Source organism: Rhinopithecus roxellana, chromosome 11 (assembly GCF_007565055.1).
Source record: "Rhinopithecus roxellana isolate Shanxi Qingling chromosome 11, ASM756505v1, whole genome shotgun sequence".
NCBI classification, from domain to species: Eukaryota; Metazoa; Chordata; class Mammalia; order Primates; family Cercopithecidae; genus Rhinopithecus; species Rhinopithecus roxellana.
The window spans coordinates 77,434,879-77,462,238 of record NC_044559.1 but is presented as its reverse complement, the minus strand read 5'-3'; the positions used below and the strand labels follow the sequence as shown (position 1 = coordinate 77,462,238).

The window sequence follows — 27,360 nt, the reverse complement described above, 5'->3', positions numbered from 1 at the left end:
AAAAAAAAAAAATATATATATATATATATATATATATATATACACTAAATAAAAAAATTAAAAAGAAGAAAAGCTGGGTTCAGATCAGGCTCTGTCATTTGCTGGTGGCATTACCTTGAGTAAGTTATTTAACTTCTCAGAGCTTCAGTTTCTCGTGTAAAGTAACCTATTGTACAAGATTGAGATTGCCATCACTGTTAAATGTTTGATGGAGATTCAGTACACAAGCTGGAGCTGAGAGTGAAAGTTCATTGTTCATGATATACACTATCCTTTCAACTACCTCCAAAATGTGCTTAATCAAGAATGCCATCAGTGGACAGCTTGCAAAATTAAATGCACTCCATTATCCCAGTTTCTGCTTGGAGAAAATTAACATGGGAAAGAGAATAAATTCTGTGATTTATTTATTTATGTATTTAGAGATGGAGTTCCACTCTTGTTACCCAGGCTGGAGTGCAGTGGCGTGATCTCTACTCACTGCAACCTCCACCTCCCGGGTTCAAGTAATTCTCCTGCCTCAGCCTCCCGAGTAGCCGGGATTACAACTGCCTGCCACCAGGCCCGGCTAATTTTTTTTTTTTTTTTTTTTTTTTTTTGTACTTTTAGTAGAGATGGGATTTCGCCATGTTGGCCAGGCTTGCCTCGAACTCCTGACCTCAGGTGATCCACCCACCTCGGCCTCCCAAAGTGGTGGGATTACAGGCGTGAGCCACCGTGCCTGGCCATAAATTCTGTATTTAAAATCATATCTATTAACTGACAATAAAAGAGCATTTTATCTCTATGGGAAACTAGCAGAATTTAAGATAGTTGAAAAATCTATACAATACTCCAAATAATCTTTGCAATTGATAGCTATAGTGAAAGCCTTTCTGTTCAACACTTAAACATTTTTATTTTTCATCTTAAGAGAGATGTAAATTACAAAGCACATGCTGGCTCTAATGAAAGGTAGCAGCCAGTCTTCAAAATATACAGCTTTTCCTTAGCTTATACTTCATAAAAGAAAACAACACAGGTGATTTTATAGTTCTTTATGAATAATGCTGTTAGGAAATAAGTGGATTTTGAGAAAATTAAGCATTTGAATATATTTTTCTTATTTGCAGCTCACCAGGACATGATTATAGCTTCTCAAGCTTATCTAAAATAAAAGATAATATATATATCAACATTTTTGATGAAATGATGACTGAAAAACATGAGGTAAAGTAGAATAATTATAATAGCCAATGCTGGAATAATTCTAACGTCAAACTGAATGAAGTCTAGTAACATGTTTGTAAATATGCTTTTAGATGCAATGTCTATATCCAACATTTTCTTGAAAGGATTTGAGGCAACTTGCAATAAAATCAAACATATGACAAGTCAGTTAAAAAATAAAATATAAACCACATATAGGAGGAGGAGGAATAAATATACCAAGAACTTGGGAGAAGTAGGTTTCTGCAATAGAACGTTACATTTAAATGTGACCTTTCTGTAGCCAATACAGAAATATAAATAGAAATAGGTTACATATTTCTCATTATCTGATCAAAGAAAATACACTACTCCTACAAAAGAGATCGAATTATTCCTAAGGCTAAAATTCAGTTCTACTTAATCTAATTTCTAAAATTACTGACTATCTTCCTCATAGATGTATGTGTAAAAGTTCCTAGCACAATGCCCAGCACCCTAGCAAGCTCCAAAATAAATGTTAGTTTCCTCCCTATTGAACTTGCTACTAAAAATATAAAAATGCATACCCATAGAATCTACTCTTTTTTATTTTTTTTTATTTTTTTATTTTTATTTTTTTTTATTATACTTTAAGTTCTAGGGTACATGTGCATAACGTGCAGGTTTGTTACATATGTATACTTATGCCATGTTGGTGTGCTGCACCCATCAACTCGTCAGCACCCATCAATTCATCATTTATATCATGTATAACTCCCCAATGCAATCCCTCCCTCCTCCCCCCTCCCCATGATAGGCCCCAGTGTGTGATGTTCCCCTTCCCGCGTCCAAGTGATCTCATTGTTCAGTTCCCACCTATGAGTGAGAACATGCGGTGTTTGGTTTTCTCTTCTTGTGATAGTTTGCTAAGAATGATGGTTTCCAGCTGCATCCATGTCCCTACAAAGGACGCAAACTCCTCCTTTTTTATGGCTGCATAGTATTCCATGGTGTATATGTGCCACATTTTCTTAATCCAGTCTGTCACAGATGGACATTTGGGTTGATTCCAAGTCTTTGCTATTGTGAATAGTGCCGCAATAAACATACGTGTGCATGTGTCTTTGTAGTAGAATAATTTATAATCCTTTGGGTATATACCCAGTAGTGGGATGGCTGGGTCATATGGTACATCTAGTTCTAGATCCTTGAGGAATTGCCATACTGTTTTCCATAATGGTTGAACTAGTTTACAATCCCACCAACAGCGTAAAAGTGTTCCTATTTCTCCACATCCTCTCCAACACCTGTTGTTTCCTGACTTCTTAATGATTGCCATTCTAACTGGTGTGAGATGGTATCTCATTGTGGTTTTGATTTGCATTTCTCTGATGGCGAGTGATGATGAGCATTTTTTCATGTGTCTGTTGGCTGTATGAATGTCTTCTTTTGAGAAATGTCTGTTCATATCCTTTCCCCACTTTTTGATGGGGTTGTTTGTTTTTTTCTTGTATATTTGTTTGAGTTCTTTGTAGACTCTGGATATTAGCCCTTTGTCAGATGAGTAGGTTGCAAAAATGTTCTCCCATTCTGTAGGTTGCCTGTTCACTCTGATGGTAGTTTCTTTTGCTGTGCAAAAGCTCTTTAGTTTAATTAGATCCCATTTGTCAATTTTGGCTTTTGCTGCCGTTGCTTTTGGTGTTTTAGACATGAAGTCCTTGCCCATGCCTATGTCCTGAATGGTACTACCTAGATTTTCTTCTAGGGTTTTTATGGTATTAGGTCTAACATTTAAGTCTCTAATCCATCTTGAATTAATCTTCGTATAAGGGGTAAGGAAAGGATCCAGTTTCAGCTTTCTACTTATGGCTAGCCAATTTTCCCAGCACCATTTATTAAATAGGGAATCCTTTCCCCATTTCTTGTTTCTCTCAGATTTGTCAAAGATCAGATGGCTGTAGATGTGTGGTATTATTTCTGAGGACTCTGTTCTGTTCCATTGGTCTATATCTCTGTTTTGGTACCAGTACCATGCTGTTTTGGTTACTGTAGCCTTGTAGTACAGTTTGAAGTCAGGTAGCGTGACGCCTCCAGCTTTGTCCTTTTGACTTAGGATTGTCTTGGCAATGCGGGCTCTTTTTTGGTTCCATATGAACTTTAAAGCAGTTTTTTCCAATTCTGTGAAGAAAGTCATTGGTAGGTTGATGGGGATGGCATTGAATCTATAAATTACCTTGGGCAGTATGGCCATTTTCACGATATTGATTCTTCCTATCCATGAGCATGGTATGTTCTTCCATTTGTTTGTGTCCTCTTTTATTTCACTGAGCAGTGGTTTGTAGTTCTCCTTGAAGAGGTCCTTTACTTCCCTTGTAAGCTGGATTCCTAGGTATTTTCTTCTCTTTGAAGCAATTGTGAATGGAAGTTCATTCCTGATTTGGCTCTCTGCTTGTCTGTTACTGGTGTATAAGAATGCTTGTGATTTTTGCACATTAATTTTGTATCCTGAGACTTTGCTGAAGTTGCTTATCAGCTTAAGGAGATTTTGGGCTGAGACGATGGGGTTTTCTAAATATACAATCATGTCATCTGCAAACAGGGACAATTTGACTTCTTCTTTTCCTAACTGGATACCCTTGATTTCTTTCTCTTGCCTGATTGCCCTAGCCAGTACTTCCAACACTATGTTGAATAGGAGTGGTGAGAGAGGGCATCCCTGTCTTGTGCCAGTTTTCAAAGGGAATTTTTCCAGTTTTTGCCCATTCAGTATGATATTAGCTGTGGGTTTGTCATAAATAGCTCTTATTATTTTGAGGTACGTTCCATCAATACCGAATTTATTCAGCGTTTTTAGCATGAAGGGCTGTTGAATTTTGTCAAAAGCCTTTTCTGCATCTATTGAGATAATCATGTGGTTCTTGTCTTTGGTTCTGTTTATATGCTGGATTACGTTTATTGATTTGCGAATGTTGAACCAGCCTTGCATCCCAGGGATGAAGCCCACTTGATCATGGTGGATAAGCTTTTTGATGTGCTGCTGAATCCGGTTTGCCAGTATTTTATTGAGAATTTTTGCATCGATGTTCATCAGGGATATTGGTCTAAAACTCTCTTTTTTTGTTGTGTCTCTGCCAGGCTTTGGTATCAGGATGATGTTGGCCTCATAAAATGAGTTAGGGAGGATTCCCTCTTTTTCTATTGATTGGAATAGTTTCAGAAGGAATGGTACCAGCTCCTCCTTGTACCTCTGGTAGAATTCAGCTGTGAATCCATCTGGTCCTGGACTTTTTTTGGTGGGTAGGCTATTAATTGTTGCCTCAATTTCAGAGCCTGCTATTGGTCTATTCAGGGATTCAACTTCTTCCTGGTTTAGCCTTGGGAGAGTGTAAGTGTCCAGGAAATTATCCATTTCTTCTAGATTTTCTAGTTGATTTGCGTAGAGGAGTTTATAGTATTCCCTGATGGTTGTTTGTATTTCTGTGGGGTCAGTGGTGATATCCCCTTTATCATTTTTTATTGCGTCTATTTGATTCCTCTCTCTTTTCTTCTTTATTAGCCTTGCTAGCGGTCTGCCAATTTTGTTGATCTTTTCAAAAAACCAACTCCTGGATTCATTGATTTTTTGGAGGTTTTTTGTGTCTCTATCTCCTTCAGTTCTGCTCTGATCTTAGTTATTTCTTGCCTTCTGCTAGCTTTTGAATGTGTTTGCTCTTGCCTCTCTAGTTCTTTTAATTGTGATGTTAGAGTGTCAATTTTAGATCTTTCCTGCTTTCTCTTGTGGTCATTTAGTGCTATAAATTTCCCTCTACACATTGCTTTAAATGTGTCCCAGAGATTCTGGTATGTTGTATCTTTGTTCTCATTGGTTTCAAAGAACATCTTTATTTCCGCTTTCATTTCGTTATGTACCCAGTAGTCATTCAGGAGCAGGTTGTTCAGTTTCCATGTAGTTGAGTGGTTTTGATTGAGTTTCTTAGTCCTGAGTTCTAGTTTGATTGCACTGTGGTCTGAGAGACAGTTTGTTATAATTTCTGTTCTTTTACATTTGCTGAGGAGTGCTTTACTTCCAATTATGTGGTCAATTTTGGAATAAGTGCGATGTGGTGCTGAGAAGAATGTATATTCTGTTGATTTGGGGTGGAGAGTTCTATAGATGTCTATTAGGTCCGCTTGGTGCAGAGATGAGTTCAATTCCTGGATATCCTTGTTAACTTTCTGTCTCGTTGATCTGTCTAATGTTGACAGTGGAGTGTTGAAGTCGCCCATTATTATTGTATGGGAGTCTAAGTCTCTTTGTAAGTCTCTAAGGACTTGCTTTATGAATCTGGGTGCTCCTGTATTGGGTGCATATATATTTAGGATAGTTAGCTCTTCCTGTTGAATTGATCCCTTTACCATTATGTAATGTCCTTCTTTGTCTCTTTTGATCTTTGATGGTTTAAAGTCTGTTTTATCAGAGACTAGTATTGCAACCCCTGCTTTCTTTTGTTCTCTATTTGCTTGGTAGATCTTCCTCCATCCCTTTATTTTGAGCCTATGTATGTCTCTGCATGTGAGATGGGTCTCCTGAATACAGCAGACTGATGGGTCTTGGCTCTTTATCCAGTTTGCCAGTATGTGTCTTTTAATTGGAGCATTTAGTCCATTTACATTTAAGGTTAATATTGTTATGTGTGAACTTGATCCTGCCATTATGATATTAACTGGTTATTTTGCTCGTTAGTTGATGCAGTTTCTTCCTAGCCTCGATGGTCTTTACATTTTTGCATGTTTTTGCAATGGCTGGTACCGGTTGTTCCTTTCCATGTTTAGGGCTTCCTTCAGGGTCTCTTGTAAGGCAGGCCTGGTGGTGACAAAATCTCTAAGCATTTGCTTATCTGTAAAGGATTTTATTTCTCCTTCACTTATGAAACTTAGTTTGGCTGGATATGAAATTCTGGGTTGAAAATTCTTTTCTTTAAGAATGTTGAATATTGGCCCCCACTCTCTTCTGGCTTGTAGAGTTTCTGCCGAGAGATCTGCTGTTAGTCTGATGGGCTTCCCTTTGTGGGTAACCCGACCTTTCTCTCTGGCTGCCCTTAAGATTTTTTCCTTCATTTCAACTTTGGTGAATCTGGCAATTATGTATCTTGGAGTTGCTCTTCTCAAGGAGTATCTTTGTGGCGTTCTCTGTATTTCCTGAATTTGAATGTTGGCCTGCCCTACTAGGTTGGGGAAGTTCTCCTGGATGATATCCTGAAGAGTGTTTTCCAACTTGGTTCCATTTTCCCCCTCACTTTCAGGCACCCCAATCAGACTTAGATTTGGTCTTTTTATGTAATCCCATACTTCTTGCAGGCTTTGTTCATTTCTTTTTCTTCTTTTTTCTTTTGGTTTCTCTTCTCGCTTCATTTCATTCATTTCATCTTCAATCGCTGATACTCTTTCTTCCAGTTGATCGAGTCGGTTACTGAAGCTTGTGCATTTGTCACGTATTTCTCGTGTCATGGTTTTCATCTCTGTCATTTCGTTTACGATCTTCTCTGCATTAATTAGTCTAGCTGTCAATTCTTCCACTCTTTTTTCAAGATTTTTAGTTTCTTTGCACTGGGTACGTAATTCCTCCTTTAGCTCTGAGAAGTTTGATGGACTGAAGCCTTCTTCTCTCATCTCGTCAAAGTCATTCTCTGACCAGCTTTGATCCATTGCTGGCGATGGGCTGCGCTCCTTTGCAGGCGGAGATGCGCTCTTATTTTTTGAATTTCCAGCTTTTCTGCCCTGCTTCTTCCCCATCTTTGTGGTTTTATCTGTCTCTGGTCTTTGATGATGGTGACGTACTGATGGGGTTTTGGTATAGGTGTCCTTCCTGTTTGATAGTTTTCCTTCTGACAGTCAGAAGGACTCTGTTGGTCTGTTGGAGATTGCTTGAGGTCCACTCCAGACCCTGTTTGCCTGGGTATCAGCAGCAGAGGTTGCTGAAGATAGAATATTGCTGAACAGCGAGTGTACCTGTCTGATTCTTCCTTTGGAAGTTTCCTCTCAGGGGTGTACTCCACCCTGTGAGGTGTGGGGTGTCAGACTGCCCCTAGTGGGTGATGTCTCCCAGCTAGGCTACTCAGGGGTCAGGGACCCACCTGAGCAGGCAATCTGTCTGTTCTCAGATCTCAACCTCCGCGTTGGGAGATCCACGGCTCTCCCCAAAGCTGTCAGACAGAGTCGTTCGCGTCTGCACCGGCCCCCGCTGCTTCCCCTGTTGGTCTTCAGCTGTGCGCTGTCCCCAGAGGTGGAGTCTACAGAGACAGGCAGGCTTCCTTGAGCTGCTGTGAGCTCCACCCAGTTCGAGCTTCCCAGCGGCTTTGTTTACCTACTTAAGCCTCAGCAATGGCGGGCGCCCCTCCCCCAGCCTCGCTGCTGCCTTGCGGATAGATCGCCACAGACTGCTGTGTTAGCAGTGAGGGAGGCTCCGTGGGCGTGGGACCCTCCCGGCCAGGTGTGGGATATATTCTCCTGGTGTGCCTGCTTGCTTAAAGCGCAGTATTGGGGTGGGAGTTACCCGATTTTCCAGGTGTTGTGTGTCTCAGTTCCCCTGGCTAGGAAAACGGATTCCCTTCCCCCTTGCGCTTCCAGGTGAGGCGATGCCTCGCCCTGCTTCAGCTCTCGCTGGTCAGGCTGCAGCAGCTGACCAGCACCGATTGTCCGGCACTCCCTAGTGAGATGACCCCAGTACCTCAGTTGAAAATGCAGAAATCACCGGTCTTCTGTGTCGCTCGCGCTGGGAGTTGGAGACTGGAGCTGTTCCTATTTGGCCATCTTGCTCCGCCCCCCGAATCTACTCTTTTAAGGTATGTAGATTAAATGCTTTAATAGAAATGTTTTCCAAATTCTATGGCAATGCTACTGAAGGAGCAATTAATTCTACCTGGAGGAACTGGGGATCCATGTCAGAGAAGTTGAACAAGACCTTGGAGAGTAAGGTACAGGAACGAGCCTTCTGTAAAAACCACTGCAAATCTTAATGACTATGTTTTCCAACCCAGTTTTCCAGGAGATACAACACATATTCTTATTAAAGAAACTTTAAATCAACCATGATAAATGCTGAGGGTAAAATATTGAGCAATAATTTGGCGATAGCTTTTCTCCAAGGAGTTAAACTGAGTAATGTTCTGATGACATTGATAATGGGTAAAGCTTAGAAAACCCAAAAGAATGTCTAACAAATTTTCTCTCTCAAAAGTGAGTTATCTCAAAGACTAATTTGGTCAGAATTGAGTAGCAGTTGATTAACAACTGAACCCTTGAAACTGCTTTGCATTGTTATTAGAGTGAGATTGTTGTTATTGGAATGAGATCCACATGCTTTAGGTGTCAGACTTGTTTGTGACAATATTGGCATGCTCTTTAAAAAAGGAAAGGGCCTTGCATTCTTGCCCTCCTCTCATGGACGGGGTTTTAGGGTAGCTATGGGCCAAAACATTCCATTGTCTTGTAAAAGACTAGAGCTAGGCTGAGCCCCGAGATAGCTATGCAGTTGAAAGAAGGTTTTAAGTTATCACTGAACATTATTTTGTCTAGAAATGTTTCATTTTTCCTCTTTTTTTCTCTGTGCCCCTCCTGTATATTTTCTTCCTGCTATCAACTGTTTTCTTACTTCCCACAGATCTCCCTTTCTTTAGTTATGTATTAGCAGAAAGCTGAAGACTTGGAACTCTTATAGACACGTAGCCTTTTTTTTTTTTTTTTTTTTTTTTTTTTTTTTCTTTTGAGGCGGAGTCTCGCTCTGTCGCCTGGGCTGGAGTACTGTGGCCGGATCTCAGCTCACTGCAAGCTCCGCCTCCTGGGTTCACGCCATTCTCCTGCCTCAGCCTCCTGAGTAGCTGGGACTACAGGCGCCCGCCACGTCGCCTGGCTATTTTTTTGTATCTTTTAGTAGAGACGGGGTTTCACCGTGTTAGCCAGGATGGTCTCGATCTCCTGACCTCGTGATCCACCCGTCTCGGCCTCCCAAAGTGCTGGGATTACAGGTTTGAGCCACCGCGCCCGGCCACGTAGCCTATTTTTAATGCTCGGCATGAAAGAGATGGACTGAACTGCCTTTGGAACTGGCAGAGCAAGCCCCATGCATACTCCAGATTTAAAACCTAGGTTAACTGAAAGTCTAACAGAAATCCCAGTAGCCACGGAAAGACCTTAAACTAACCCAAAACTCAGATATTGGTTTAAATACTTTTAAAAAATAGTTATTTTCAAGATTTTAAAATTTATTAGCATGTAAATTTTCAGCATAGTCTTATAAATTTTGACTTGCCATTATCTACTCTCCTGTGACTTCTAACTTTATCCAACCTTGTCTTTCAATTTTTAAAAAAATTATTTAATTTGGAAGATGTTTGCCTATTCTTTAAAGAACCAACTACTGAAATTGTTTTTACTTTTCACATGTTTGGTTTTCTAATTCATTTATTTCCACTTGTATTTTCATTTTTTCTCCCTATTCCCCTAGGACTATAATTTTTGTATTTACTTTTGCCAAATGTATTGAATGCCTAGTTTGTTTGATCTCTTGCCTTCTCACAAATAATGGAAACATTTGGAACTATAAATTTATCTCTGTAAACATCTTAGACTATGTATTTTATATTTAGTGACTTGTTTATCTTATATATGTAATATATATTATATACATATAATTAATATATATATATATTACATTTTCTTGCTTGGCCTAACAGTCTTCTAATATTGTATATTTGCATTTTCAAATGTTTGAAAGACTTGTATAAACTTTTGATTTTAAATTTCAGTTTTATTACCTTGTGGAAATCACACTGTACATTTGAGCCTTTAGTCTATGGTTCATTTAATCAAGCCACTGTCCCAACTCTATGACTGTTAATTAACATACAAAGGTGTTCATCCTGATGACAAGATAAGGGACCCTATTGGGCAAGCTATGTTGCTCACAAAGAAATTATCTTCTACGACAAAGATGAAGGGGTTACTTTGATTTACAAGGGGTTGAGAGACTAAGTATACAGATATCTGAGTTTTATTTATATGAGTTATTTAAAGAGATGGTCCAATCATAACAGCACCTCTTCCACCATTTAACCATCAGAGTGCCTGGCCCTGCTTCAGCTTACACCAGGATATGCAAACTTACCACATACACATTATAGCTCCGGATATTAAGTCTTGTTTTTATCACTTGATATATACAGTTCCCATACTAATAGATTCCTTAAACGTTGCTTCATATATAATTCATATTGTTGATCTTAAAATTCTTTCATTGCTTCTCAGAGAGGATGCATAAGGAGCCAATTTTACATACTTTTTATTTTTATTTGACTTTGAAGTTCCGGGGCACACATGCAAGTTTGTTATACAGGTAAACTTGTGTCATGGGGGTTTGTTGTACAGATTATTTCATCACCCAGGTATTAAGCCTAGTGTCCATTAGCTGTTTTTCCTGATCCTCTCCCACCTCCCACCCTCCACACTCCAATAGGACCCAGTGTGTGTTATGTCTTTCTATGTGTCCATGTGTTCTCATCATTTAGCTCCCACTTATAAGTGAGAGCACGTGGTATTTGGTTTTCTGTTCCTGTGTTAGTTTGCTAAGGATAATGGCCTCCAGCTCCATCTATGTAGGGAACTAATTCTAAGGTGAACTTTGATAGAGCTATAATCTATAGCCTGAGGCAAGGTAGACCTAAGAAGCCTCCAGCATCCCTGCGACTTAGGATAGAAAGATTAATGCAGTTGAGAGCACATCCGTCAGAATTCCAAGGACTTGATTGCTACAAAGCTACCTAAGTGTGCCTATTACTTTTTAGACTAGAGCAGCACAGTCCATCTTGCTCAGCTCTATTGTTGCTGGTTAGCCTCTGGATTTAAAAGACCCTTCTCATATTCCCTGGTAAGTGGATGGGGTAACTTCTTAAGTACAAAAAGTTGGAAGGGCTCCTAATGTCCAAAGCAGTGGTTATGAACTAAAGGGAGGAATCAGGGTTTTGGCAGCTTTTTTCAAACTTCAGCTATTTTCTTTCATTTTCCCTAGATTCTCTGGCCTTTGGTTGATGAAATGAAAAATATAAGTGGCCAAAAGTGGAGTAGATCATAGGATGCTGCCAATGGGAGGGGTGGTGGTGGGAGCGAATGCCAATCCCTTTTATGCCTAATCCCTGCTTCTCCCTACTACAAATAGCTTCCCTAATTTTGAAAATAGTGTTATTAAGGAATGATTAGCATACAATAATCTGCACATATTTAAAGTATATAATTTGACAAGTTTTGATATATGTATATACCAATGAAACCGTCATCACAATTAAGATAATAAACATATCCATTACCCTCAAAAGTATCCGCCTGCTCTGTTGACATGTCTACCTCCTGCCAGCAACCAGTGATTTGTGTTCTGTCACTATTGTTTCTGTTTTCTAGAATTTTATAGAAAATGGAATCCTATGGTATGTGTTTTTGTTTTGTTTTGTTTTTGCTTCTTTTACTCAGAAAAATTATTTTCAGATTCATTCATGTTGTAGTTGTATCAAACAGTTCATTTCTTTTTATTATATAGCAGTATTCCATTGACAAACATGCATTTCATTGCTTGTTTATATATTCACCTGTTGATGGACATTTAGTTTTCATTTTTTGACTATTATAAATAAAGCTGCTATGAACATTTGTGTAAAGTCTTTTTATAGACAAATGCTTTCATTTCTCTTAGCAAATAAAAATAGCTAGATATTATGGTAAATGAATATTTAAGAAACTGCCAAACTGTTTCCCAAAGTGTACCACTTTTTATGCCCACCAATAATGTAGGAGACTTCCAGTTCTTTCACTTTCTTACAAACACTTCGTCAAACTTTTAAACTTTAGCCACCCTAATAGTTGTATGGTGGTTATACCACCCTAATAGTTGTATGGTGGTTTCTCATTGTAGCTTTAATTTGCATTTCCTAATGACTAATGGTGTTGGGCACCCTTCCATGTAAATATTTATTTGCCATTTATATATCTTCTTTGGTGAGGTGTCTGTTCAAGTCTTTTGTCTATTTTTAAAACTGGGTTATTTTCTTACTGAATTTTGGGGGTTCTTTGTATTCAAGTCCTTTGTCAGATACATGATTTGCAAATATTTTCTCCCAATATGTAGCTTATCTTTTTATTTTCTTAACAGTGTCTTTTGAAGAGCAAGGTTTTTAATTTTGGTGAAGTCAAATTTATCAACTTGCTTTTGATGTCATGTTTTTTAGCTCTGTATGTTGCAACTCTGTTTCTAGGTTCATACGTGTTAGATATATATTACATATTACATATATATTTATTTTTGATGAATTGATTCCTGTATCAGTATAAAATATCTCTCTTTATTCCTGATTATATTTCTTGTTTTTAAATGTTTTGTCTGTTATAAATATAGTGACTCAGCTTTCTTTTAATTAGTGCTTGTATAATATATCTTTTTATTTTCTTTTTTTTTTTTTTTTTTTTTTTTATTATACTTTAAGTTCTAGGGTACATGTGCATAACGTGCAGATTTGTTACATATGTATACTTATGCCATGTTGGTGTGCTGCACCCATCAACTCGTCAGCACCCATCAATTCATCATTTATATCATGTATAACTCCCCAATGCAATCCCTCCCTCCTCCCCCCTCCCCCCTCCCCATGATAGACCCCAGTGTGTGATGTTCCCCTTCCCGCGTCCAAGTGATCTCATTGTTCAGTTCCCACCTATGAGTGAGAACATGCGGTGTTTGGTTTTCTCTTCTTGTGATAGTTTGCTAAGAATGATGGTTTCCAGCTGCATCCATGTCCCTACAAAGGACGCAAACTCATCCTTTTTTATGGCTGCATAGTATTCCATGGTGTATATGTGCCACATTTTCTTAATCCAGTCTGTCACAGATGGACATTTGGGTTGATTCCAAGTCTTTGCTATTGTGAATAGTGCCGCAATAAACATACGTGTACATGTGTCTTTGTAGTAGACTAATTTATAATCCTTTGGGTATATACCCAGTAGTGGGATGGCTGGGTCATATGGTACATCTAGTTCTAGATCCTTGAGGAATTGCCATACTGTTTTCCATAATGGTTGAACTAGTTTACAATCCCACCAACAGTGTAAAAGTGTTCCTATTTCTCCACATCCTCTCCAACACCTGTTGTTTCCTGACTTCTTAATGATTGCCATTCTAACTGGTGTGAGATGGTATCTCATTGTGGTTTTGATTTGCATTTCTCTGATGGCGAGTGATGATGAGCATTTTTTCATGTGTCTGTTGGCTGTATGAATATCTTCTTTTGAGAAATGTCTGTTCATATCCTTTCCCCACTTTTTGATGGGGTTGTTTGTTTTTTTCTCGTATATTTGTTTGAGTTCTTTGTAGATTCTGGATATTAGCCCTTTGTCAGATGAGTAGGTTGCAAAAATGTTCTCCCATTCTGTAGGTTGCCTGTTCACTCTGATGGTAGTTTCTTTTGCTGTGCAAAAGCTCTTTAGTTTAATGAGATCCCATTTGTCAATTTTGGCTTTTGCTGCCGTTGCTTTTGGTGTTTTAGACATGAAGTCCTTGCCCATGCCTATGTCCTGAATGGTACTACCTAGATTTTCTTCTAGGGTTTTTATGGTATTAGGTCTAACATTTAAGTCTCTAATCCATCTTGAATTAATCTTCGTATAAGGGGTAAGGAAAGGATCCAGTTTCAGCTTTCTACTTATGGCTAGCCAATTTTCCCAGCACCATTTATTAAATAGGGAATCCTTTCCCCATTTCTTGTTTCTCTCAGGTTTGTCAAAGATCAGATGGCTGTAGATGTGCGGTATTATTTCTGAGGACTCTGTTCTGTTCCATTGGTCTATAGCTCTGTTTTGGTACCAGTACCATGCTGTTTTGGTTACTGTAGCCTTGTAGTATAGTTTGAAGTCAGGTAGCGTGACGCCTCCAGCTTTGTCCTTTTGACTTAGGATTGTCTTGGCAATGCGGGCTCTTTTTTGGTTCCATATGAACTTTAAAGCAGTGTTCTCCAATTCTGTGAAGAAAGTCATTGGTAGCTTGATGGGGATGGCATTGAATCTATAAATAACCTTGGGGAGTATGGCCATTTTCACGATATTGATTCTTCCTATCCATGAGCATGGTATGTTCTTCCATTTGTTTGTGTCCTCTTTGATTTCACTGAGCAGTGGTTTGTAGTTCTCCTTGAAGAGGTCCTTTACATCCCTTGTAAGCTGGATTCCTAGGTATTTTATTCTCTTTGAAGCAATTGTGAATGGAAGTTCATTCCTGATTTGGCTCTCTGCTTGTCTGTTGCTGGTGTATAAGAATGCTTGTGATTTTTGCACATTAATTTTGTATCCTGAGACTTTGCTGAAGTTGCTTATCAGCTTAAGGAGATTTTGGGCTGAGACGATGGGGTTTTCTAAATATACAATCATGTCATCTGCAAACAGGGACAATTTGACTTCTTCTTTTCCTAACTGGATACCCTTGATTTCTTTCTCTTGCCTGATTGCCCTAGCCAGTACTTCCAACACTATGTTGAATAGGAGTGGTGAGAGAGGGCATCCCTGTCTTGTGCCAGTTTTCAAAGGGAATTTTTCCAGTTTTTGCCCATTCAGTATGATATTAGCTGTGGGTTTGTCATAAATAGCTCTTATTATTTTGAGGTACGTTCCATCAATACCGAATTTATTGAGCGTTTTTAGCATGAAGGGCTGTTGAATTTTGTCAAAAGCCTTTTCTGCATCTATTGAGACAATCATGTGGTTCTTGTCTTTGGTTCTGTTTATATGCTGGATTACGTTTATTGATTTGCGAATGTTGAACCAGCCTTGCATCCCAGGGATGAAGCCCACTTGATCATGGTGGATAAGCTTTTTGATGTGCTGCTGAATCCGGTTTGCCAGTATTTTATTGAGGATTTTTGCATCAATGTTCATCAGGGATATTGGTCTAAAATTCTCTTTTTTTGTTGTGTCTCTGCCAGGCTTTGGTATCAGGATGATGTTGGCCTCATAAAATGAGTTAGGGAGGATTCCCTCTTTTTCTATTGATTGGAATAGTTTCAGAAGGAATGGTACCAGCTCCTCCTTGTACCTCTGGTAGAATTCAGCTGTGAATCCATCTGGTCCTGGACTTTTTTTGGTGGGTAGGCTATTAATTGTTGCCTCAATTTCAGAGCCTGCTATTGGTCTATTCAGGGATTCAACTTCTTCCTGGTTTAGCCTTGGGAGAGTGTAAGTGTCCAGGAAATTATCCATTTCTTCTAGATTTTCTAGTTGATTTGCGTAGAGGCGTTTATAGTATTCTCTGATGGTAGTTTGTATTTCTGTGGGGTCAGTGGTGATATCCCCTTTATCATTTTTTATTGCATCTATTTGATTCCTCTCTCTTTTTTTCTTTATTAGCCTTGCTAGCGGTCTGTCAATTTTGTTGATCTTTTCAAAAAACCAACTCCTGGATTCATTGATTTTTTGGAGGGTTTTTTGTGTCTCTATCTCCTTCAGTTCTGCTCTGATCTTAGTTATTTCTTGCCTTCTGCTAGCTTTTGAATGTGATTGCTCTTGCCTCTCTAGTTCTTTTAATTGTGATGTTAGAGTGTCAATTTTAGATCTTTCCTGCTTTCTCTTGTGGGCATTTAGTGCTATAAATTTCCCTCTACACACTGCTTTAAATGTGTCCCAGAGATTCTGGTATGTTGTATCTTTGTTCTCATTGGTTTCAAAGAACATCTTTATTTCCGCTTTCATATCGTTATGTACCCAGTAGTCATTCAGGAGCAGGTTGTTCAGTTTCCATGTAGTTGAGCGGTTTTGATTGAGTTTCTTAGTCCTGAGTTCTAGTTTGATTGCACTGTGGTCTGAGAGACAGTTTGTTATAATTTCTGTTCTTTTACATTTGCTGAGGAGTACTTTACTTCCAATTATGTGGTCAATTTTGGAATAAGTGCGATGTGGTGCTGAGAAGAATGTATATTCTGTTGATTTGGGGTGGAGAGTTCTATAGATGTCTATTAGGTCCGCTTGGTGCAGAGATGAGTTCAATTCCTGGATATCCTTGTTAACTTTCTGTCTCGTTGATCTGTCTAATGTTGACAGCGGAGTGTTGAAGTCCCCCATTATTATTGTATGGGAGTCTAAGTCTCTTTGTAAGTCTCTAAGGACTTGCTTTATGAATCTGGGTGCTCCTGTATTGGGTGCATATATATTTAGGAGAGTTAGCTCTTCCTGTTGAATTGATCCCTTTACCATTATGTAATGGCCTTCTTTGTCTCTTTTGATCTTTGATGGTTTAAAGTCTGTTTTATCAGAGACTAGGATTGCAACCCCTGCTTTTTTTTGTTCTCCATTTGCTTGGTAGATCTTCCTCCATCCCTTTATTTTGAGCCTATGTATGTCTCTGCATGTGAGATGGGTCTCCTGAATACAGCAGACTGATGGGTCTTGACTCTTTATCCAGTTTGCCAGTCTGTGTCTTTTAATTGGAGCATTTAGTCCATTAACATTTAAGGTTAATATTGTTATGTGTGAACTTGATCCTGCCATTATGATATTAACTGGTTATTTTGCTCGTTAGTTGATGCAGTTTCTTCCTAGCCTCGATGGTCTTTACATTTTGCCAAGTTTTTGCGATGGCTGGTACCGGTTGTTCCTTTCCATGTTTAGGGCTTCCTTCAGGGTCTCTTGTAAGGCAGGCCTGGTGGTGACAAAATCTCTAAGCATTTGCTTATCTGTAAAGGATTTTATTTCTCCTTCACTTATGAAACTTAGTTTGGCTGGATATGAAATTCTGGGTTTAAAATTCTTTTCTTTAAGAACGTTGAATATTGGCCCCCACTCTCTTCTGGCTTGTAGAGTTTCTGCCGAGAGATCTGCTGTTAGTCTGATGGGCTTCCCTTTGTGGGTGACCCGACCTTTCTCTCTGGCTGCCCTTAAGATTTTTTCCTTCATTTCAACTTTGGTGAATCTGGCAATTATGTGTCTTGGAGTTGCTCTTCTGGAGGAGTATCTTTGTGGCGTTCTCTGTATTTCCTGAATTTGAATGTTGGCCTGCCCTACTAGGTTGGGGAAGTTCTCCTGGATGATATCCTGAAGAGTGTTTTCCAACTTGGTTCCATTTTCCCCCTCACTTTCAGGCACCCCAATCAGACGTAGATTTGGTCTTTTTACATAATCCCATACTTCTTGCAGGCTTTGCTCATTTCTTTTTCTTCTTTTTTCTTTTGGTTTCTCTTCTCGCTTCATTTCATTCATTTGATCTTCAATCGCTGATACTCTTTCTTCCAGTTGATCGAGTCGGTTACTGAAGCTTGTGCATTTGTCACGTATTTCTCGTGTCATGGTTTTCATCTCTGTCATTTCGTTTATGATCTTCTCTGCATTAATGAGTCTAGCTGTCAATTCTTCCACTCTTTTTTCAAGATTTTTAGTTTCTTTGCGCTGGGTACGTAATTCCTCCTTTAGCTCTGATAAGTTTGATGGACTGAAGCCTTCTTCTCTCCTCTCGTCCAAGTCATTCTCTGACCAGCTTTGATCCGTTGCTGGCGATGGGCTGCGCTCCTTTGCAGGGGGAGATGCGCTCTTATTTTTTGAATTTCCAGCTTTTCTGCCCTGCTTCTTCCCCATCTTTGTGGTTTTATCTGTCTCTGGTCTTTGATGGTGGTGACGAACTGATGGGGTTTTGGTATAGGTGTCCTTCCTGTTTGATAGTTTTCCTTCTGACAGTCAGAAGGACTCTCTGTTGGTCTGTTGGAGATTGCTTGAGGTCCACTCCAGACCCTGTTTGCCTGGGTATCAGCAGCAGAGGTTGCCGAAGATAGAATATTGCTGAACAGCGAGTGTACCTGTCTGATTCTTCCTTTGGAAGTGTCCTCTCAGGGGTGTACTCCACCCTGTGAGGTGTGGGGTGTCAGACTGCCCCTAGTGGGGGATTTCTCCCAGCTAGGCTACTCAGGGGTCAGGGACACACCTGAGCAGGCAGTCTGTCCGTTCTCAGATCTCAACCTCCGCGTTGGGAGATCCGCGGCTCTCCCCAAAGCTGTCAGACAGAGTCGTTCGCGTCTGCACCGGCTCCCGCTACTTCCCCTGTTGGTCTTCAGCTGTGCGCTGTCCCCAGAGGTGGAGACTACAGAGACAGGCAGGCTTCCTTGAGCTGCTGTGAGCTCCACCCAGTTCGAGCTTCCCAGCGGCTTTGTTTACCTACTTAAGCCTCAGCAATGGCGGGCGCCCCTCCCCCAGCCTCGCTGCTGCCTTGCGGATAGATCGCGGCAGACTGCTGTGTTAGCAGTGAGGGAGGCTTCGTGGGCGTGGGACCCTCCCGGCCAGGTGTGGGATATATTCTCCTGGAATGCCTGTATGCTTACAGCGCAGTATTGGGGTGGGAGTTACCCGATTTTCCAGGTGTTGTGTGTCTCAGTTCCCCTGGCTAGGAAAACGGATCCCCTTCCCCCTTGCGCTTCCAGGTGAGGCGATGCCTCGCCCTGCTTCAGCTCTCGCTGGTCAGGCTGCAGCAGCTGACCAGCACCGATTGTCCGGCACTCCCTAGTGAGATGACCCCAGTACCTCAGTTGAAAATGCAGAAATCACCAGTCTTCTGTGTCGCTCGCGCTGGGAGTTGGAGACTGGAGTTGTTCCTATTCGGCCATCTTGCTCCGCCCCCCCTCTTTTTATTTTCTTTTAAGCTATGTCTTTATATTTAAAATGGGTTTACTCTAGACAGCATAAAGTTGAGTCTTGCTTTTTTATCCACTCTGACAATCTCTTCCTTTGAACGTACAACCATTTACATTTTGTATAATTATTAACCTGGCTGTGTACCATCTTCCTATTTATCTTCTGCTTATCCCAACTATTCTTTATTCTTTTTTCCTGCCTTCTTTTGAATTGATGGCATAGTTTTATGTTTCATTTTATCTCCACTATTGGCTTATTAGCTATAATTGTTTGTTTTCTTAACTGTTGCTCTCAGGTTTACAATATTATCTTTAATTTACCACAGACTATCTGTACATAATATAGTGACACTTCACATACAGTGTAAGAGCAGGATACTATAATATAATGCCTCCATTTCTCCCTCCTTGCATTGTGCTAGTGTTGTCATACATTCCACTTTACACAAGTCATAAACTCCACAACAGATCATTTTCTCCCAGACTATTATTTTTTGCTTTAAATAGTTATCTTTCAAAGAAATTAAAAAGCAAGAAAAACGTATCTTTTCTATTTACCTTTCCTTTTTTAAAAGAAACAGAATGACTTTTTGTATTTACCTGTGAGTTTGTAAAACTATTCATCATATGAATTAAGTAATAAAAAAATTATTTATTTTCATAGGATCACTGTCTCAAGAGCTGTAGTGCTCACTCATATATAAGAAAGAATTGGCTTGGATCCATTGTCTTCCCTTTTTCTGCTCTTCTGCAACAATCTGAAGTAAGCGAAAATGCTTCTTTGCTCATTATTCTAAGTTTTGACCTCTGGCTAATAGAAACACTAACAGAAACACTTTCTGTTGTCTTTGAATCAGACTCTGTGATTGGCAGGCTGGTAGGTCAGTTAAGATGATCCTATATTAGAATGTTCTGGGCTTTTGAAGTGTTTGAACATTTGAACTGTCTCTAGACAGTTCTTCAGAGTGTTCACTAACAAAGAATAGGACAGTATCTTTAGAGTGTTCACTAACAAAGAATAGGACAGTATCTTTAGAGTGCTCACTAACAGAATAGGAAAACTAGTCTTAGGTCTTCAAACAACATTTATATTTGCATAAAAGAGTTCTATAAGATGAGATTCATGAAACATTCTGATTAGTGGTGTTGCTTTGTAATCATGGGTACCAGGAGTTTCAGCTTGTCAACACTGTCTATTGACCATGGTAAGACCTATAATTTGCACCTAGTCTCTGTGAGACCCTCAGAGGGCTCTGTTTTTGGGTTATTATGTAGCAGGAAAATGCCCACATGACTAGCAAAGTAGAAAAGCCCCAGCCCAGACTTCACTGTAACTTCTTCACTAAGTGATGGTAGGCAAGGCACTTGACATCTCTGATGCCATGGCAGACACTGGAAATGTGAAAATTCAGAAATGAATTTTCTACCTCAATGAGTTCAGTCTATGGAATAAAACGAACATTTCAGTACAATGTGATAATATTGTAGTGCTTTAATAGAGGTATGAGATAGGTATGTGGGAACATACAGTATGGAGTACTTTACTCTTCCTGGGTTGCAGGTGGAAATGCCAGGGGAGTGGTTCAGAGTTTGGTAGATAAGAAGAGACTAAGGAGGAGAAAGAAAGATCAAAGAAGACTTAATATAGGCGATGACTTCTGAATTAAGTCCTTAAAGATGAATTTGTCAAGCAAACAAGGGCTTGACAAATTGGTCAAGCAAATAAGGGCTTAATTTAGATTGCCTTTTACTACCCTGCTTTTCCATCACGGGTTTCTTCCTGCCTATGTGTCCTGACACCCAATTTCCAAGGAGATAACAGTGCTCTCAGATTTATTTCAGAGACAATCATTTAAATATATATATATAAATCCTAGCTCCTTTGCTTGTCAAGAATTGTGAGCCTTGTTTATTAATTGCAGGAAGTCACCACTGTACAGTGTCATAATAGTAATAAATAGCTGCCATTGTATACCAATTAAAGTGTTAATGAACTTTCTGTTCCTACTACCTGGCTGTCATGTTGCCAACTAAAGCTATTGGTAAGGAAGTGGGAAAGAACAAATATCAGATAGGAGAGTAGAGGTGCCTGCACAGCGTGCAATCACATGAAGTCATGACGGCACGTGTTTCAAAGACTGGCAATAGGAATAGACATTGTTGGAGGTACAGCTACAGGGCTTCCTATGTTTGTAAGTCCCTGTGGACATTGCTCAGTCTTAGGCCAGACTGCAGGATACAGTGGTAGGTAAGAGTGTGGGCCTCAAAGGTGAACACATCTGGGTTGTAGTCCTGGCTTCACTACTCATTAGTTTTGTGATCTCGCACAAATACTTCAATTTTCTGACCCTCAGTTTCCTTATTTGTGAAATGGAGATAAGGGCAGTATCTACTCCATTGAATGATGTGATCTATATCAAGCACTTGGGGTCTTGCACATTAGTAAGCACTCGGTAACTATTAGCTATCATGTTTCTTTTGAGACAGCATCTCACTGTGTTGCCCAGGCTGGAATGCAGTGGGACAATCATGGCTTATTGCAGCCTCAACCTCCAAAGCCCAAGTGATCCTCCCACCTCAACCTTCTAAGTACCTGGGACCACAGGTGTGCACCACCACTCCCAGCTAGTATTTATTATTATTATTATTATTATTATTATTATTATTATTTACCTCTTACACACACGCTCATGCACGCGCGCACACACACACACAATTCCTCCTACTGTGGACCTGAGGGTTGTCTTTCTTGCTGTTATATATTTTCTCTTTCTAGACCCAATACAAAATGTAACATGATCTTTTAGCTTCTTCTCTGAGCCTGCATTAGATTTTCTAAGAGCTTTATCACTGGTATCGTAACTTGCTTGTTTCATTCCTTTCTTACTCCTACCCTCTCTACATAGTACATATTAGGCAGGGACCCCAGGTGTCAAGGGTACCTATGAACACATCACCACAGAGAACCTGCTCATTCCTGGGCAAGTACAAATGAGTGGAAGCCCATTCACACAAGCAAGCCAGCTTTCTGTGATGGAGTGGACTCCGCTGGGCCTTAATATTTGACTGATGCTCATTTTCATCATACATAATCCATTATGCTGATATACTCTTTCAGATTAGTGGAACATTTCAAGTAACTATTCCACCAGTTTTGCTTGGGTATACTTGGAGTAATACTTATGCATTTCCTAAAGAAGATTCCAATGAGCAGAATTTAAAAGAATGTACATTCTTAAATATTTTTGCTACCATTGAACCTCAAATATCGTATGTCACCTGTAATCCAACACTAGATAAGGTAGGTTTTTTACATTGAATTTCTTTTATATATACCATCAAAGAAGTATAAACTATTTTAAAAACCAGTAATAGGCCGGGCACGGTGGCTCAAGCCTGTAATCCCAGCACTTTGGGAGGCCGAGACGGGCGGATCACGAGGTCAGGAGATCGAGACCATCCTGGCTAACAAGGTGAAACCCCGTCTCTACTAAAGAATACAAAAAGCTAGCCAGGCGAGGTGGTGGGCGCCTGTAGTCCCCGCTACTCGGGAGGCTGAGGCAGGAGAATGGCGTAAACCCAGGAGGCGGAGCTTGCAGTGAGCTGAGATCTGGCCATTGCACTCCAGCCTGGGCAACAGAGCGAGACTCTGTCTCAAAAAAAAAAAAAAAAAAAAAAACCAGTAATAATAATTTCAAAGATGGCAAAAATAAACATTGGTTCTAGATATTTTCCTGTGAGAACAGTATAGTACAATGTTGAAATACTTTAAATTTTATTCCAGTTTTTAGATCAAACAGAGGTCTTGCAGAGAGCACAGATTTTTAAAAAGAATTGTAAGGCAATGTTTCCCAACCGAAGAATCATAACTACTGTTTTTAATGATGAAGGGATACAGTTCTTAGTCACAAGATATATCAAGGCATTAAATCCACCTCAGCAACTTCTGGATATATTTCTTCACAATTCTAATGCAACATTTGTAAGTTATAATTATTCTTAACAGCTTCATTGTGATTAAAGGGCATCTGTGAAGAATCACTTTTACCTTTTGTGTATTTGGGTTCAATCTAGTGAATTGTCTGTCCTCAGAATATTTGTACTGTTTGTGAGTCATAAAGCTCCCTTAGCTGGACTCTTTAAGCTAAAATCAAAAGTTCTAATTTAGATTGCCTTTTGCTACACTGCTTTTCCATCATGGGTTTCTTCCTGCCTGTGTGTCCTGACACCCAGTATCCAAGGAGGTAATAGTGCTCTCAGATCTATTTCAAAGACTATCTTTATCTTTTAAAAATATGTACAAATCTGAGCTCCTTTGCTTGTCAAGGATTGTGAACTTTGTTTATTACTTGCATGAAGTCACCAGTGTAGAGGGTCATAATGGCACATAAATGGCAGCTATTGAATATCAGTTAAAATGTTCATGAACTTTCTATGTTAACACCTTGTTTATTTGCACCCCTTTCTCCTTTCCTAGATTAGTCTGAGTCTTTATCTCCGGCACTATAGGGGAAAAATACATAGTATAACTTCTATTGTTTGAGAAAGCACACTGTGCTACCCTAATATCTCCCTGCTGTGGCAGCTTATAATAAAGTTATATTCACAAAAACAATTGTGATAGATTTGAACCAAAAAACAAATAAAACATTTGCTATTCTTCAATATTTTAAAATGTTTTAACAGTTGTACTTTAAAGTATGTGTTTAATGTGGAAACATATTATTTTAATATTTAACATTTTAGTAATTAATAAATTACTAAATAATTACTAAATAAATATAAATACAATATAATGGTTACATGCACCCTGTGCAGTCAGTCCAACTTGGGCTCAGTTTCCCAGGGACTTCACATATTGTATTAGCCATGGAACCCAGGGCAAGTTATTTTATTACTCCAAGCTTATTTCCTCTTCTGTAATACTAGAATAATAATAGTGTCTCCTTTTATAGGCTTAGATTATATGCTAAATGAGACAGTGCATGTAAAGCATTGTGCTAAGCGATGGACATACAGTACACACTCAATAAATGTGAATATTATTCTAGGACCTCATTGCTCGATTTGTATCTTTGATTCCTTTTATGCCTAATACACCAGATGAAAATGATGGTTCTGATATATGGATGACATCAGAGGTAATAAATTACATGTTATAATTAAAATGTATAATATTTCTTTTAAGGAAAACTTTTTAAAATGTTATGTATTTATATATTACTTTGCCTTGTGAAATTTAAAAGTATTTGATAATTTTATACATCATCTTCAGCTCCATAACAATCTATGGAAATAATTCATGAATATCAAAAATCTTTTCAACATTCTAAGTGGTAGCTCATGAATATTTTGACTCAACGGTAATTCCAGGAGTATAATATTATGCCATTCTCCAAAGAGCAATATGACTTGTCACTATGGAGTTGGCCAGACCCTGAAGTCTTGTGCAAGCGCTGTCACTTCCCAAAAGCTTTCCCCCATTACCCCCATGTGAATGAAGAGCTCGTATAGCAGTGCTCTTCCTTAGCACTTAAAGTCCTCTTTAGTCTGATTGCCAAATAAAATACAGGCCCCATGAGATATTCAGGACAAACTTTAAGTAAGAAATTATTTGTTGTTTATCTGAAATTCAAATCTAACTGGGCATCCTCTAAGTTTCTTTTCTAAGTCTGGCAACCCAAAGTAGAGTATTTAGAGTATTTCTTCCATTTCAGCTTAAATCATATTTGTGTCATAAACCATGAGTGTATGACTGATTCGGTTTCATAAGAAAAGAATTATTTTCTCTCACCTAACACACAGTCTTTGGAGTAAAACAAACAAACAACCTTGGTTCAATTTCCTAGTTCAAAGGCTTTATAGCTGTGTGACCTAAGAGAAGTTAACCTCTTTGGACCTGAATTTCCTTATCCATGTCATACAGGAGTTTTCAAAAGACTAAATGTAGTAACATGCAAAGCATCTGGACCTCAGGAAAACTTAGTTCCCTACTGTCATCCTCTCCCTCCTCCTCTGATAAAATCCAGAACCTTCTTGGCCTGACAATGAAGACTGTTGTTATTCTGTCCCTTAGCTCACCTGTTCACACAGTTCTTTCAGAAGGGCCTCCTTAACGATCCTCCCTAACTCCCATCCTTCACCATCAGGTTCAGCCAATGCACACTGATAGGGCCATATCAGTTGTTCAAACATTGCAGTGCTTCCATACTGATTAGTAAATAGTCATTGCCATGAGCTCTCTAGCTCCCCAACCCTTACCCCCACCTCCCTGGCCCCCACAGCTCCTTCTCAGGGACTGTATTGAACTAGAGAGTACATGTCACATCATTTTTTTTTTTTTTTTTTTTTTTTGAGATGGAGTCTCGCTCTGTCGCCAGGTTGGAGTGCAGTGGCATGATCTCGGCTCACTACAACCTCCAACTCCCTGGTTCAAGCAATTCTCCTGCCTCAGCCTGCTGAGGCCAGCTGAGTAGCTGGGATTACAAGTACACACCGCCAGGCCCAGCTAATTTTTTTTTTTTTTTTTTTTTTTGTATTTTAGTAGAGATGGGGTTTCACCATATTAGCCAGAATGGTCTCAATCTCCTGACCTCATGATCTGCCCACCTCAGCCTCCCAAAGTGCTGGGATTACAAGCATGAGCCACCTGCACCTGGCCACATGTCACATTTAAATGGTGTAGCCACTAGTCAGCAACAGATTGTTGCCATCTGAACATTTGGACCCAAGTATTTGCTAGAGTTTTGTTTGTTTGTTTGTTTTATTTTGTTTTGTTTTTTTCCCCAACAGAATCCAGAAATCCAGAGTTTTCTATGAAAATGTTCTCTCTTTTTTTTGACATTCTGGGTGCCAAACAAAGCACACCAGTAGACTAGAACTAGGTCATAGATCACCAGTTGGCTACTTCTGCTATACTTTTTCTCCCCTGCTATATTGCTGTGCTTTACTGGGCACTGTCTATTTAATCTGTTACATACTGCTCAGCTGTTCAGCATTTTGAGTTGAAGAAGCTTCAGTCACTTTTCCTAACATCCAACTCAGATTTCTTCCTTTCTTTGAGTTGAGAGTACTATATTGGTACAGGACAGGATGTAGTTCCACAGCCCAAAGGATCACTTCCTGCAAACACTATATGATTCCCTATCAGATAAGGTTCCTCAAAATACCAGTCCATATGTCCCTGCTTGTCCAGGGCACTTTAATATTTGTCCTAAACAAAAACATCCCATTTTGGGTATAAATTGTCTGGTCACTCTATACAATATCTACATTAAGTGTTCTATAATAAAGGTGGCCCCAATGCTCCAAGTCAATGTTCTCTTCTTCTAATGCCCTAGCAAAGCTGGAGCTGTCTGCACTGCTGTCAACTTAGCAACTCGGTAAAAATAAATGAGGTGCTCCACATCAGTTAGATGCTTGCATTACTCAACTTTTCCGCTCTTTTCTTTTTTTGTTCCTATTGCTTTTGTTTTGTCTTAGCGCTGTATCAGTTTGGCTATTGGAAATAAGGAGGAGCATGCCATCCTTCTCTGTAATTTCTTTCTGTATTTTGGAAAGCAGGCACTGGTCCTCTTGGGAACCTCCGTGTTAGAAGTAAGTGCTGGAGTTCATATTGCAATAATGTAAGCAAAAGGAAATCAGATTTCAGCTGCAAGTTTAGAAGACTTCAAACCCAGGTTTCCATCCCTTCACAGACTAATTTGGAATTTCATGGGCAAGCAATGATTAAGAGGATAATGTTTCCTTTTGCTTTTCTCCTTTGTAAAATAGTACTAAAAATAGTGCTACATCATACTGGGAATATTAAATTACTTAGTACATATTAAGGGACTGAGAGCAGCACCTGGACTCAATAAAGGTGGCGGCGGTGGTGGTGGTGGTGGTGGTGGTAATGTAGTAATAGTTATAATGCAGTTGTGGTGGCTGTTATCCGTCCTTACCACCATGAACATCATATGGTTTTTGTTTTTTGAGATGGAGTTTCACTCTTGCTGCCCAGGCTGGAGGGCAATGGCATGATCTCGTCTCACTGCAACCTCCGCCTCCTGGGTTCAAGCGATTTTTCTGCCTTAGCCTCCCAAGTAGCTGGGATTACAGGTGCCCCCCACCACACCCAGCTAATTTTTTGTATTTTTAGTAGAGATGGGGTTTCATCATATTGGCCAGGCTGGTCTTGACTCCTGATCTCAGGTGATCCACCTGCCTTGGTCTCCCAAAGTACTGGGATTACAGGCATGAGCCACCGTGCCCGGCCCATCATATGTTTCTAATAAGTGTATTTTAAGATCTGTAAAAAACACTTCTCCTCATGCTCCATTGCTGAGGTTTTAATCTTATAAGAACTGAGCCACAAATTAATGTTTCCCTATCTGAACTGTTTATAGCTTAATTTATATGCTGCTTCTACATTTGTACCACCAGACAGCTATTATTTTTGAACTGTTTCTACCCCTACCATGAGTATCTTGCTAAGTGTCAGTATTTACAGTCTTGCCTTATGGTTTTTGTCATG

At 39.5% G+C, this 27,360-nt stretch overlaps 1 protein-coding gene across 1 annotated transcript in view; it reads left to right on the top strand.

Moving 5' to 3' along the window:
- The window catches only part of CC2D2B (coiled-coil and C2 domain containing 2B), a 143,099-nt gene that overhangs the window by 98,824 nt on the left and 16,915 nt on the right, over positions 1 to 27,360 (top strand). The window contains 6 exon segments of the mRNA XM_030940402.1: positions 1,113 to 1,209; positions 19,510 to 19,608; positions 21,964 to 22,146; positions 22,630 to 22,827; positions 23,897 to 23,986; positions 26,328 to 26,441. Of these exon segments, the coding sequence (XP_030796262.1) occupies positions 1,113 to 1,209; positions 19,510 to 19,608; positions 21,964 to 22,146; positions 22,630 to 22,827; positions 23,897 to 23,986; positions 26,328 to 26,441 (781 nt within the window).